Source organism: Sprattus sprattus, assembly GCF_963457725.1.
Source record: "Sprattus sprattus genome assembly, chromosome: 8".
Classification (NCBI taxonomy): domain Eukaryota; kingdom Metazoa; phylum Chordata; class Actinopteri; order Clupeiformes; family Clupeidae; genus Sprattus; species Sprattus sprattus.
In genome coordinates this window covers 16,189,806-16,203,907 of record NC_137927.1, presented here as the reverse complement: position 1 = coordinate 16,203,907, position 14,102 = coordinate 16,189,806, and the positions used below count along the sequence as shown (strand labels likewise).

The window sequence follows — 14,102 nt, the reverse complement described above, 5'->3', positions numbered from 1 at the left end:
ATGAGGTGTATTAAACCATATAATAATGTTTTTAGTTTTCACAGAAGGCTCTTGTTTTATCTGTAAAGGTGGCAGTAGGTGCCACCTGGTGGTAGGATAAAATATGGAACAGAACTACGAGACTTTTTCCTACATACAGTATGTATGTCGCCTACATTTGACATTTTTTATTAAATAATGTTGATAACATAGATTCAAAGATTATCAAATATTTTGTCTTAAATCACATAGACATCTAGCTCTTAAAAAAAAACACATAGACATCTATCTCATCCCCCCCCCCCCCCCACAAACACACACACAAACACACACACACACACACACACACACACACACATACAAAAGCGGTGTATAAAACACATTTATACTCACCATACCACTAGCACTAGGGAATAGATGTGGCTGACATTGGAGAAAACGGCAGCCATTTGTCTTTTTCTAATCATCCGATTATGTACTCGTTGCCATCAGTAGGATTGATGATAGAGGAATGCACAGCACAGTGCTTATCCAGTCAAAGAGAGCAGTGTATGGATGGCTCCAGGGGTAGTAATCATTATAGCAAAGACAAATCTAACCAGATCATACCTCCACTTCCTCCAGTCTTAAACTCACTGGCCCTCTTATCCCAGAGCAATCAGTCTTCCCTTTACTTTATGTTCAATGCACACACACACACAGATATACACACACACTCTTCCAATCAGCCTGATCACACCTTACTCAGTGAAGCCAGCTCTGACAAAGGCTGCTCTTAATCCCTCTGAACACTCCTAAATCCTGTCATATTGTTGGCATATTAGCTCTTGAGAACTTAACATTTGGCAGATAACAGAGTGTTTTGTGACAAGAAGACATGTTGAGGAATTTATCCCCAGAAATATGGAGAGGTGAATTATTTTTTCCTCCATTTGGGATATCCATGATGTGTCGTTCTTGGTGAATACCCATAAGAAAAAAGGGAACTATTACCTCTCTCTCTCTCCTCTCCTTCTAATTCCCGTCCCGTTCCAGGTCACCATCACCCCCCTCTTCACCGCGGAGGCTACATGCGCTCCCCCTCCTGGACGCGCTGCAGCAAGGGGGAGCAGACGCGCGAGAGGAAGCACCACAGCGACTCCGACAGCACTGAGCCCTACCTGAAGATGGAGCGACCCAAGCATCCCTGACAGGTCTAGACAGGACCAGAAGATGAGCGGGCGCAGAGCCAGAACCTCGGAGTTCCAGAGCAGATGCCCGTTTCCGGAGAAGAAAAAAGAGATCAACCAATGGTGCTAGAGACACAAGACTGTGGTTATCTTGCTGTGCACTTGTAATGTAAAAAAAAAAAAAAAAACATTAACAAAGGAAGCAAGTGTGGGTGAACTATAACACATGGAGAGATCCACATGCATACATCAACGAAACGGTATACTTACATCACTATGTGTTCACATTCTCATATTTACTTGGCTTTCTGCGTGAGAGGGGTTGCTCAAAGAGTCTGGTGAGGTCTGGAGTTCCTAAGGCAGGGGAAAGGTGATTGATACTGGCCATCATTTACAGCAGACATAGTGCATTCTGGGTTATCCATCCTTCATCCACTGTATGATGACCTGGGAGGCCTTTAATTGGGCTGTGCCAGAAAAGCTGAAACGTGCCATGGCAACTGACAGGAAGTTTATTTTTAAACTGTATGGTTCTAATGTAATGTGATGCCTTTTAAACTAGCAGGACCATCTTCAAATCGTATGCGCACATTATAAACACACCGTTGTGCATTGTGCAGCATTCCCTTCTGTTAGCATTTGCCAGTCGAAGTAACATAATGGAATGGTGTGGCCAAAGTAAACAGACATACACACTGCCCATAGGAATAAACACACAACATGCATTTTCATTCTTGGAAACTGTGTGTAAAAATGAATAGCTGGAGAGTTGTAAAAGAACCAATAAAATACAATTTCTTTGCAGCTGAATGTCCATTTGGTAGAGCTTTACATTACTGTATTATAAGATAAATACTCCCCAAATATATGAATTCATGATTTTAAGGTTGGAGCAGTACATCTCCAAAACAAGAGAGGATTAAGCTGAGGTTGGATAAGAGAAATTATGTAAATTGATGAGTTTGTAGTCCAAGCAGACCAACTGCTCATTCACACCAACACTAATCCACCCTAGTCCGTTAAGTACAGCCCTTTAATATGATCACTTAATAAGCTACATTTCCAGCATGAGTCTTTCAAACTGCTTCTCAACCTTTTTGTTACTATTAAAGATAATTCATGTCAAACAAATGTAGATGGTTGTACTAAAGTCCATTTAAGCTTCACATCCAACATGTATTCCATGTATTCATACTTGCCTTACCCAGAGACGCTGCTGTTGAGTGAGCTACTTGTGTACCCCTAAGTCAAACAGACAGGGGCTATAGGTTTCACCTTTCAGGGAGCTACATAGACTCAGCAGGAGGGGATTCCACTGACCTATATAGTGACACTAACGCTATAGAGATAGTAAAGACACTATAGAGACCTTGGGAACACTGGTGTTGTACATCTCTAAATTAAAACTTCTAACATACAGACATATGATACCAGCAGCTGGTATGACTGTATACAGAGCTGTGCAGAACACATACAAAAGTTGTTTTATCAAACATTTAAATATAGACTTGAGAGCTACATGTTCACATCGTACAGACTGTCAAGAGTTGGCTTCACATTTTGAAAGACATAATTGAGGGGTTGTCATGAAAAAAGTCAACATCCAAACTGCATTAAGAGGGGATATATTCTAAAACAGCACTTCGGCCATTTTGTGTTCGTTTGTTTTGCCACACTTCAAAGTTGGCTTGAAAGTTAATCCTTCACAGCATGCATCACCCAACCACTTAGCATCATATGGTTACAGTAAGACATTGTGTAATACACTGAGAAAGCTCTTAAAAGCCTCTGACAGGGGCAATATAATAAATATGGAATCTCTTCAAGAATTATCCCTGTGTAACATGGCTAATCTCACTGTAAAACTCAGACAAACAGACATTCATCAAACATGGCCTCATTGGAGGCGAAAAAGAAGACTTTTGTTTGCTCCATCCTGATTATTCTGCAGTTAAAAACACACAAAGCAATGACAATGTTTATCACTTCATTTTTACTGGTACACATCACAAATCTTGCACTATCAAACACTATCAAAAGTACAAATTACTTTTTTTAATTCACAGATTTAAAAAAAAAACTGACTTCACTTGGAGTAACAGCATGAAAAAAAAACTCTTTCCAGCTGGAATGCAAAATGTTGGAAATCAGAAACCACATGAATAAACTTCTGTAATATATAATAAAAGACACCATATTTCAATTAAAATGTACATCTTGGTGTCAGCAGGTACGTCCACAAATAAGACGTATACAGAGGAACGCACGTACACACACACACACACACACATACAATCCAGGGTTCCGATCCAGTGTCTGGAAATAACTTATTTTACCGGACAAATTTGAAACTAACTGGTCACGTTTCAATAACAGTCTTTGTTACAAACGCCAATATAATGTACAGCTAGGTTGACAAAAGAACAACCTCAAATCAGTTTGACTATTTTCTGAATCCAAATGACCCAGCCAAACTGACCAAGCAAAACCTCAACATTAGCCAATACAATTTTGGCTTTATTGATACATTTGTAACCTTTAACATCTGTTTAAAAAAAATCTAGGCCTACAAGGCATCCCATGTAGCCTATAGGCTACTAGGTAACTTTCTCCTTTTTTTCCTTGCGGTGAAGTCCTCTGCTGTCACCTTGAAATCAACTGTGTCAAGTATCGCCAAAGCCAACTGAACATAACGTACAGAAGATTGCAAATTCAAGGTCAGTGGAATTGAACCCTGTTCATCTAGGGAAGCAGGTCAGCTTTAAAACCAAAGCGTCTTACCCCACTGCACCTGTACAGTAGGTACAGCATGTCCAGTAACCCTACAGCTCTCCACTGATCCTGCTGGGAAAAGGCCAGGCTCCAGGTTATGCCCCCGAGCCCCACTGTCAGATTACAAGTACACAGCCCCTTTAAGCTGCTGTGGGGGATCTTCAGACTCATTCTTCTCCTGGTTCCAGTTTTTCAAGCCATCAGGAAGACTTGTGTCCTCATCAAAAGTGCCTGTGCCCTCCACAAACTCCTCGTAGGACGATTTCTCCTCGAAGGGCCTTGGCCCTAGCAGCTCCAGCATGTCCCCTTTGTCCAAGACTTCGTTCTCTAAAAGTCGCTTACCAACCTGAGGCAGGAGAGGGATCAAGTACATTTCTCACCATTTCATAGTCTTAAAGAAGCTTAATGGCTTATGTTGTATCTTACTTTTCCAACATGCAAAACACAAACAGCATAAAATGGATTTTTTTTTAAAGCCTTGCTTTATGGCATACTTATGACACAATACACTCTTTTTGTCCAGTTCTTACCAGTTCCACTAAATCCTGTTTGTCGGTTATGAGCCGCTGCGTCGCTACGAAGGCCTTGTCGATGAGTTGGCGCACCTCTCGGTCGATGAGCTGCGCGGTGGCTTCACTGTAAGGCTTCTCGGACACGAGCTCCCCGGGCTGGGGCAGGTCATAGGACATCTGACCCAGGGAGTCATTCATGCCAAACTGTACAATCTGAAACAAAATATACACGATACATTTATTTCCATTATATGATCAATTAATTTGTATTGCAACATTTTTTGATATAAATGCTTGTTAGCATGTGTATGTATACAAAAATGTGTTGGAGAAGGTGTGTGTGCGTGAGAAAGAGCGAGAGAGTAAGGTGTGTGTGTATGCATGCTTCAGTGGACGCTGTGTCAGATGTGGGATAGCGCATGAGGGAAGGCAGGGCACACCTGTGCATAGGCAGACTGTGTGACCTTCCTCAAGTCATCCTGGGCCCCCGTGGTTATCCTGCCAAAGAATGTCTGCTCCGCCACACGACCTCCCAGCATCATACACATCCTGTCAAACAGCTGCTCGCGGGTGAAGAGGTACTGCTCCCTCGGCAGGTACTGCGCATAACCCAGGCCTTTCCCTCGAGGAATGATAGACACCTGTGGGTGAAGGGGGAAAAGAAACACAGATCTATAGACTGCTGCTTTAGGTGAAGCAGTAATCTTTGCCGTTGCCCTTCATTCATCAAACTACAATCTGGCCTTTCTTAGCATCAACATTTAGCATAAATACATAGGCTACTATCTCAAAGTTATCCATTAACAGGCTGCCACCAAAACTGTGAAAGACTGACTGAATTTTCATTGACCTAATCACCATGCCTACAGGGAAGATGTATACTGACATCAAGACCAAGGGTTGAAGTGTAATTTCCATGGCAGCAGTATGTTACATAACTGCATGAGCATCAATCTTAATCAACAGCCATCTAGCTGTTAGGGGTTTAGTGGAGTTAAATTCATACAAGGAGCAGTAATGCTTTAGTCTCCTGTTAATTTCCCTATACATTTTGAGGCAGGAACTGAATGAACCTTGAGAAGGGGGTCAGCATGTTCCAGGAACCAGCCCACCACAGCATGACCTGCTTCATGGTAGGCCACTGTTGTCTTCTCAGTGGGCTGAAGGACCTGGGTCTTCTTCTCCAGCCCTGAGGGTGAGCAAGGGTAAAAACACTTAAGATAGGGACCTGATACCCCCTGTTTCCAGCTAATATTTCATTACATCCTACAGCCAAACATCACAGCCGGTGACAGGAAGCTTGAGTGAGGAAACCACACTTTTGACATTGCTAAACTAAGTTCAGCATGATCAACGCATAATACAGCAACCTGATTATTTTCCTCAATGGTCTGACCACCTTGGAGGTTATTTTGTGATGTAACACCGGTTTTTTGACGCCTTCTTCCCACCAAAAGAAGAAATAGCTTGGTATAATGGGTTAGCTTACTGCAATTTTAGCTTCTGTCTATGAACACTACAGCTAACAAATTAGCTAACACCAGTGTATGGCACACAGTGGTCTACCTCAACGTATCAATCAGAACAGAACATTGAACGGGGCCGTGTAATGACCGTCTTAATTACAGCACTTACAGACATTACTCACCTCCAACAACTCTATCAATGGCCTGTTGAAAGTGCCTAGCCTTGATTGACTTGTTGAGATGTCTGGCAGCAATGAGTGCTGCTTCATTGCACACATTGGCTATGTCAGCACCTAGAAATGAAGAAAACAATTAGTAGGGTCATGATTCCGTAAGAACCCTTGAATAAAACTGTATCAACTACGTGCACGCGCTTGATGCATGTAGTTGAAGCTGATATCAAGACTGGACCCAGTAGCCTACTCACCGGTGAAGCCAGGTGTTAAAGCAGCAAGCTTCCTGGCAAGGACATCGGGATCTATACTGAGGTCCAGCCTCAGTGGACGCAGATGCACCTTAAAGATAGACGCCCTGCCTTTGATGTCAGGGGGACCTGTGAGGCGGAGGTGAGAGAAAAGAAGAATTATGTGAGGAGGGAGGGAGGTTACATAATTGCTCTAAGAATAGATGTGGTACTGGGTAAATCAGCTCTTTAGATTTTCCATGTCAGCCTGGCATCTGGCCTGTTGGGGATACTGGCTAAACATAGCTTTCGGCAATAGGAAAGGCTCAAATCTTTAGTGTAAATCTGACAAGAAATAAAGACATTGGGCCCTAATTTCATTGACAGGCATTGACCAAAGCAGTGAGTAAAGTCTGTAGCGCATGAACTAAAGATATGGTGTGCTGTGTGGGAGTATTACGCTGACCCTCCCCTGTTTGCACTTAGGATCTTGCTCATGGTATTACATTTGAAAAATGATTTTACTAAATTATTAAATGAACCTCAGTTCATGCACAGCGGACTCTGCTCTTTGCTTGTTGCTTTGCTTGCTGCCAATCAGGGAAATTAAGGCCTATGACATTTTTCCCAAATCATCAGTGGTCTAAAAGTATTTTTTAAATATAAAATATATAACATATTAAAGTAGGCAGAGGAGGAAAGGATCTTGGCTCAAAGTGATGAACGTTTGCCTCTTGCAGAAGATGGCTCCCCCTGAGCTATTCTGACTTAGGCTCAGATTCAGATTCAGACTGTTTCTGGGGATGAGTAGGGAACACCTGCACACCTCGTCACCAGTGCTACCGGCCGACTCTAATCTCCCAAAATGTCAACCCTTATGCAGCAGCAGATCAGATAATCTTGTTTCATCGCTTTATTGTAAGCTGGCTAAGTAGTGGATTTGTGGCAACTGCAGAGATGAGTTCCCTGAGGTTCTGTGTAATCCTAATGCTGCGAGACTCAGGAGTTGTTATCTCCGGGCTAAAGACCAGAGTTGGGGATACACACCGATGTAGATCTGCCTGTCGAATCGGCCAGGCCTCATCAGAGCAGGGTCCAAGACGTCCACTCGATTGGTTCCTGCCAAGACGACCACGTTGGTGCTGCTTTTGAAGCCTAGGAGATCCAGGAAAAAAATAAAATAAAAAATAGAATTCCCACAGGAGCAATCTTACTTTTACAGAATTTAAAGATTCAACTTCAATTGGAAATTACCTTTACACACTGAACATTAATTTCATGTGAAAGAGATTTAAAACAATACAATGAAAATAGTACATCAGATGAATTACAAAATTGCTAACGTCATAAAGAACAAAAACAACTGATGACTTAAGATCATTCAATCAAATGTTATTCAACAAATGAGACCATTCAATTACTTGCAACTATTACATAAGCAAAGCTGAAGCAAATGAAGGTAATAATGACTTTAATCCACAACAGAGCTACTGGAGCAAAAGGGCATTCTATGGAGACTGTTGTGTAACCACACAACCCTTCCAACTACAGTCATTGCCTCATAAAAAGGCTTTTGACAAAAATTCACATGATTTAGAGCATTTGGCAAGATCCTAGTCTAATTTGTTTATGAATAATTCCACCAGAACAACTCAATACCAGAGAACATCCAGTCAGGTCACAGGCTGACTAATTATCAAGATCTTCCACAAGCACTCTTCACAACAAGCTCGAAACAGCTTCAGGGAAGAATGCGTCTGACTGCACTCCATCCCTAACACCTAGTCAGCAAAGCTCTCTTCACACTGGCACAGATGTCAATGACACGTATAATATATAACACCCACCAATAAATGATGATTACTATCAACTCAACTCATTCATTCATACTGCAAAGATGCCCAACAAAAACACGTACACCCACTAACAGGTCAAGGCAAAACTTGCATCAGTTGAAAACCCAAGGGCCTTTACAATCCACAATCCCCTCTGTCCAAACTCCATTTAACCGCAAACCCCCATCCACACGTACCGTCCATCTCCACCAGCAGCTGGTTCAGCGTGTTCTCCTGCTCGCTCTGCCCACCAAACTCCCCCTTGCCCCGCTTTCTGCCCACGGCATCGATCTCGTCGATGAAGAGGATGCACGGAGCATTCTTCCTGGCCATGTTGAACATGTCTCTCATCTGAGAAGGGTCACAAAATGAAAGAACACTCTTGGCTTAAGATCAATCTTTTATACACACAGTATAATATTTATTGGACGGAATACAGTAACACTGATCTCTCGAAGGGGGTACTTATAAAGTTCGTCATATGTAGGCTAATTTCCCTCAAATTCAAATATTTCCATAAGCCAGAGTTTGCAGACTCACACCGCTCCTAAAGTACTTAAAACAATTGGACTGAAAATGAGAAACTTGCAAAAACAACATATTAATAGGAATAGGCCCATCTCAGAAAACACATTTTGAGAGAGCATATCATAATGCCTTCCTTGTTTATCAGTTGTGAGAAAGCAGGCACACCTATCACATTAGAATGATGTCATTAACCTCTTCATTCACTGCCTTATTTCCTGCCAAACCATGTTTTAAATAAAGTCTGATTAGTTAGGTTAAAGGTCAGCCTACGTTGTGCAAAACCTGTTCAGGTTCAGGTGTATCTTTTCTGTTTTATTCTCAGGTTATAATAGCCTAAATGGAAACCTCAAGTTTGTGATGGGAATGTAAAATCAGTTTATCATGCTGTAGGCCAATATATCCAGCCAGCAAGTTTTAGGCCAGTCATGGGTCCGGGTTCTTGACACAGAGTTCTATGGCAGGCATGTAACTCCCCTTTTTGATGGGTGTTGCGAACATTGATAAATGTTTTAAAAGTTTATGTTAAGTTATTTGGGAATTGTTCGTATTGTTTGTGATTTATGAGTTGACAAAACATTGCTGTTATAGGTTCTTTAACACAAATACTGTTAATAACACTTCATCGGCACATGGGCCTATCTATCCATCAAGCTATCCTTACTGTTAATGCTAATGTAATCCTTATTTTACTTTATACTTTAAAAGCAACCCTCCCAACACTGGCTGTGTCCCAAAACAACAAGATTTGTGTTTGCATGTGGAGGGTAATTAATGAAACAGATCGCATGTTGTAAGCCACTGAAATAAACCGCTTATCTGGCTTATCTCATAGGCTGTTCTCACCCTAGCTGGCCCAACTCCAACATACACCTCCTGAAACTCGGAGCCATTGACTGAGATGAAAGGGACGTTGGCCTCTCCAGCCATGGCTCTGGCCAGTAGAGTCTTCCCAGTCCCTGGGGGTCCTGATAAGACAGCGCCCTGGGGGACAGAGAAAACAGTAACATTAACACTATGCATGTTTATGTGTGGTGAAATCAGGCACAACCAGGCACAACCAGCTGATAAATGTTAGTAACTTTTCACCAACTCACAAGTAAAAGAAACACCAATGAACGCAAGCCATTAATCTAGTCTTTCTCTGAGATGCCGTATTCATAAGTATTCACACGAGGATTAAATATTGAAATGTCATCTTTTCAACTACAGTTTGGTACCTTGGGGATTTTGGCTCCCAGGTCCTGGTATTGTTTAGGGCTTTTCAGGAAGTTCACAAACTCCATGATTTCAATCTTGGCCTCTTCACAGCCAGCCACGTCCTTAAACCTGACGTCAATGTTGCCCTTCATCATCTTGGCTTTGGATTCACTCATGCTGGAGGGGTTGTTTCGGCCCCCGCCCCCGGCACCCCCACGGCCACCCATCATTGGCCCGTGCCTCAGAGTGAAGAGCAGGAATCCAATCAGAAGTGCTGTAGGGAGGATGTTCATCAGGAAGGATCTAAACAGGAAAAAGGGGAGTAAACCAAAACATACACCTTAATAACAAGCTTTCTTACATATTTGTTATTCCTAACTAAGCTATCTGTCAGAGTCAGCTGGAACAATAAACAATGAGCTATGGAGATGCTTTTGGAGTGTCAGAGCGGAAGAAGCATTGTGGCCTTCTCTGCGTGCACATGAACGTACCCATCGCTCTCCGTGCTGTACACCACTGGCACTCTGTGAGGAGATTCCATGCCCAGCTCCTGCTGTGCCAGCTCCAGGTTACGCTCGAATGTCTCCACACTTCCTATGTTGAACCACAGGTAACTCTGTTTGCACACACACAAAAAAAGGGCATTTACTAAAACAATTCCTACCTGTGCTAACACTCAAACTGATCCATGGTTATCGGTATGTGAAAAGAAGTAACGTAGTTTTAGGGAGAAGTGATGTCACTTGCCACATCAGCTGTGTGCACTCCTGGTGCTGGGATCACTTTGACGTACTGCTTGTTAATCACTTCAAGACGGTCAACCTGTAAAGTAAGTATGACACAACAACTAATGATTCAAGCAACAACTTTGCATATTGAGAGCAATGTACTGTTGGTGTATGGGAAAATACACTGCATTAAACCAAAGTGGTATTTTTTGCTAATTTATTTACGTATTCTTCTCCACCCATAATGCATCCTTAGAGATTCAACCAATCAAAACAAACTGCATGTCCTCACCAGTCTTCGTGTGAGGTAGTGGTTCACAAAATCTCTCCAGGAGATCTCTTTTCCGGTCTCCCTTAAGTGCAAGTAAACAAACGCTGACAGCATTCCGGCGGCTGCAAAAGCCATGTACTGGAAATTGTTCTTGTCCCACGGGAAGTCGCCCTGTCCAGGGAAAAGAGGGGACCAGTGAGCATTGACAGCAAGTGTGCAGTGCTAACATGTCTGCAGCAGCACAGCAAAGGGACTGCATTGCATTTCATTCCAACCAGTGCCAGCTGTTGATACCAACACTGAGCTGGCAAAAAAAACAACCCCATTCACAGAGAGATGGGTGGGACATAGTCGTTGGTTTAAGCTCGGAATGCAACTAGATACCTCAATAGGTCTATGGAAAATATAGGCAAAGCCAAAGCCGAAGCTGCACCATGAATCAAAAGGCGTTGCAGCAGGGCAATCGTGCCAGTTGATTGTCAACACTAACCCTCTGTATGCGGGTCCACCAGCTGTCATCGCCGCCTTTGTCTCCTCCTCCATGTCCACCTCCTCCTTCCTTTCTTCCACTACCTCCCCCGTGTACTTTCCTTCTAGTTTCACTTGGAAGAGGATCATTGGAGTTCACATCTAAAAATCAGACATGACAAGTCAATACATTTGTTACAATGCAACCTGTGCAAACAGATGCATGTGAATAGTCTTTTCTGCTACCTACCTTTGGGTTCATCACATGATTTCATGACACCAGGGGACTCTCCAGAATCTTCACTCTTCTTTGGGAAATACTTCTCAAAACCTGCAAAACGAGGTCTGGTGTCTGAAACTGCTATTTCAATTTCATAATTCAGGTCTAAAACTACATGTCTAGATAGTTGGGCATTGGCCTACCTCTTGGAGGCTTCACGGAGAGTAACCTGGCGAAAGCAGCGACTTCTTTTCCTCCAAGCAACAGACTTCTCTTTAATCCCAGATTCTGATAACAAAAAAATATTGCATATTTGATCTTGCACAAATTTCCGACAGGTCAAATTAAGTTAAGTTAGGCATGGCAACTTAAAACGTCCATGTAAAAGTGGGGGAAGGGGGCAAGTCAAAGCTGTTCAACAACACTGCAAAGGACCAGCTCTTTTTTTGCAGTAGACTCATTCAAAACATGGTTAATGAATGAATAAAATCACATTGCAACACTTTGCTAATAACATTTGTATTCTTTGTTTATGCAGATTAACTATGACATATAGGTAAAAGAGCATACCGTCACCGTCGACCCACAATACTTCAACGCTGCAATTGCACTAGTATTTTTGCCCACTGCATTTGTTCCGAATTTAATCGGCCCGGTGGCCGTCAGAAGTAGTCCAAACATCCGAACCATGGTTACAATGAGGCGAGATTCAGTTTCAGTAAAGCTACGAATGCACAACTGCTTGAAGTTACAGAGTTTTCGTTATGCTGTGGAGAGACTTTGTGCGCCTGTTCTCGCACAGCTTGATCACAAAAGTGCCATGGAAATCGATGAGGTTATGAGTTTGAAGTCACCATATAGCAGCATAAACAAAGGCAGTGGCTCCTTGTACTTTTAATGACCAAATTCGCGTTAAATCATTGGTTAAGACACTACTTATAATGAATGGGGGCGTTTCTATAACAACAAAGTCAGTCACGTGACCACCCACTGCATGGCTCCGACTGGTGGGCGTGTTGGCCAACGGTGAATTCGATGCGCAAGAACAAAATGTACTCACCATACATACATGGAGGTATGGTTACATACAGGGGCGCTGACTGGCGGGGAAAGGTGGTACTGATTCTAACGGCCCAGCCCAACGCAGCACGGCCCACGGATGGCAATTAATAATATAATATTAATATTCTTGCCTTTTTTTAAAAAATGTCTCATTACAAAGAAATGGTAATTGGAAATTAACGTATTAAACTCACAACTGTCGATTTCCATAACGTTTTCGTTAGTTATTTAACATATTGTCATTTGCCCTTCCCCCTGAGCGCTTGCGAAATGGTTCGGCCGCAACGCGCGATGCGTTGAATCGAACAGCATCCGAAATGCGAGATGCTGGCACTGGCAGGCAGCAGGTGTACAGAGCGGCTGGGCTGGCTGAGGTCAGGTCTTAACCTAGGGTGACCAGACGTCCCGGTTTTACCGGGACCCTCCCGATTTTGAGTTGCGTGTCCCGCGTCCCGGCAAAAACCTGTCGGGAAGCTAATATGTCCCGGTTTACACCAACCACCAAACACATAGCCGATGTGGTCTTATTATAGCCTGATCATTATCTAAACCCATTTATTACACGGCTCTTCTTAATGCTGTAGAATGCTCCATTCACTTGAATGGGGCTTCCCAACGTTCTGCGGTCAACTATTTTCCGATAACTGACCGTTGCTATGCAGTTAATGACCGCTGTCAAGGAAAGTGGCCTTTTTGCCTCTAATTCACGTCTTTCGTAGCACTCCGCAAGTAGTACGGTAACTTATCAATGGAGTTTCAGCGGACGGTTGAGCAGCTGTGTTCTAAAGAATGTTCAACTGTCTCTGAAGTTCAACGTCTTTGGCGAACTATTTCTCTCCATTTAAACACTACGTATAGTAACAAATACATTGTAAAAAGACACACGGTGTTTAGTAATTTATTTGTTTTAGTAGTAACCGTATAATAAGCGGGATAATGTATAGAACGACGGTCATTGTCGGGAAAATAAGCCCCTTCAGGGTGAATCAACACCCCTCCGCTTCGCGTCGGGGTGCTGTTCGCCCTGTCGGGGCTTATTTTCCCGACAATGACCTGCGTTCTATACATTATCCCTTACGTAGAAATACTAATAAAGTGTCCAGCGTATGATTTGAACAATGTGTGCGTGTGTCAGTCAATCAAAGTGGTCTGCATCTGCATTACCTGTGCAACCAGCGTTACAATGTATTTGTTTCTGCCTAACGTCTCTTCAAGACAGCCAGGATTATAGCCATGGAGTTTAGCCCAAAGTAAACGGTGCAAGGAGTGAAATTCTAAGTACAGGTAGTTACAGAATGTGGCTGTATCTGTTATCTGTAGTTGTTAACGATTGTTACCTGCTCAAATGTAGGTTTACTTGAGGTTAATGAAAGGGAATATTGTAATGTAGTGGGCTATGTTAACACTAAGCTAGCAAGCTAGCTAGCTATTTTGTTAGTGTGAACGAGCAAATTCGAAATACAAGAAATAACTACCGACATCTCTCTATTCT

General features: G+C 42.7%; 2 protein-coding genes across 2 annotated transcripts in view; one reads left to right on the top strand and one right to left on the bottom strand.

Moving 5' to 3' along the window:
* Nucleotides 1-1,239, top strand: part of LOC308369127 (dysbindin domain-containing protein 1-like) — a gene marked incomplete at its 5' end in the record, with an annotated part of 17,510 nt that extends 16,271 nt beyond the window's left edge. Inside the window, one exon of the mRNA XM_080843469.1 lies at nucleotides 1,015-1,239. Within this exon, the coding sequence (XP_080699595.1) occupies nucleotides 1,015-1,169 (155 nt within the window). The 3' untranslated portion in view covers nucleotides 1,170-1,239. The remainder of the gene's footprint in view (nucleotides 1-1,014) is intronic.
* Nucleotides 1,240-3,368: 2,129 nt separating this feature from the next.
* On the bottom strand, nucleotides 3,369-12,388 carry LOC308368887 (mitochondrial inner membrane m-AAA protease component AFG3L1-like). Its single transcript, XM_080843175.1, has 17 exons — nucleotides 12,119-12,388; nucleotides 11,752-11,836; nucleotides 11,579-11,659; nucleotides 11,351-11,490; nucleotides 10,882-11,031; nucleotides 10,609-10,683; nucleotides 10,353-10,477; nucleotides 9,882-10,164; nucleotides 9,508-9,645; nucleotides 8,334-8,487; nucleotides 7,349-7,456; nucleotides 6,326-6,451; nucleotides 6,081-6,191; nucleotides 5,506-5,621; nucleotides 4,873-5,073; nucleotides 4,451-4,645; nucleotides 3,369-4,266 (listed from the first exon to the last, which is right to left on the bottom strand). Exons 1-17 carry the CDS (start codon nucleotides 12,236-12,238, stop codon nucleotides 4,042-4,044), a joined length of 2,433 nt encoding a protein of 810 aa, XP_080699301.1. The 5' UTR covers nucleotides 12,239-12,388; the 3' UTR covers nucleotides 3,369-4,041.
* Nucleotides 12,389-14,102: the final 1,714 nt, after the last annotated feature.

Excerpts from the sequence above, each read along its gene's own strand:
- LOC308368887 (XM_080843175.1), bottom strand. The coding sequence starts at position 12,238 with ATGGTTCGGATGTTTGGACTACTTCTGACGGCCACCGGGCCGATTAAA. Across the intron at positions 11,660-11,751 it reads CTCCGTGAAGCCTCCAAGAG|GTTTTGAGAAGTATTTCCCA; the intron begins GTAGGCCAATGC and ends CTCGTTTTGCAG. Across the intron at positions 11,491-11,578 it reads ATCATGTGATGAACCCAAAG|ATGTGAACTCCAATGATCCT; the intron begins GTAGGTAGCAGA and ends TCTGATTTTTAG.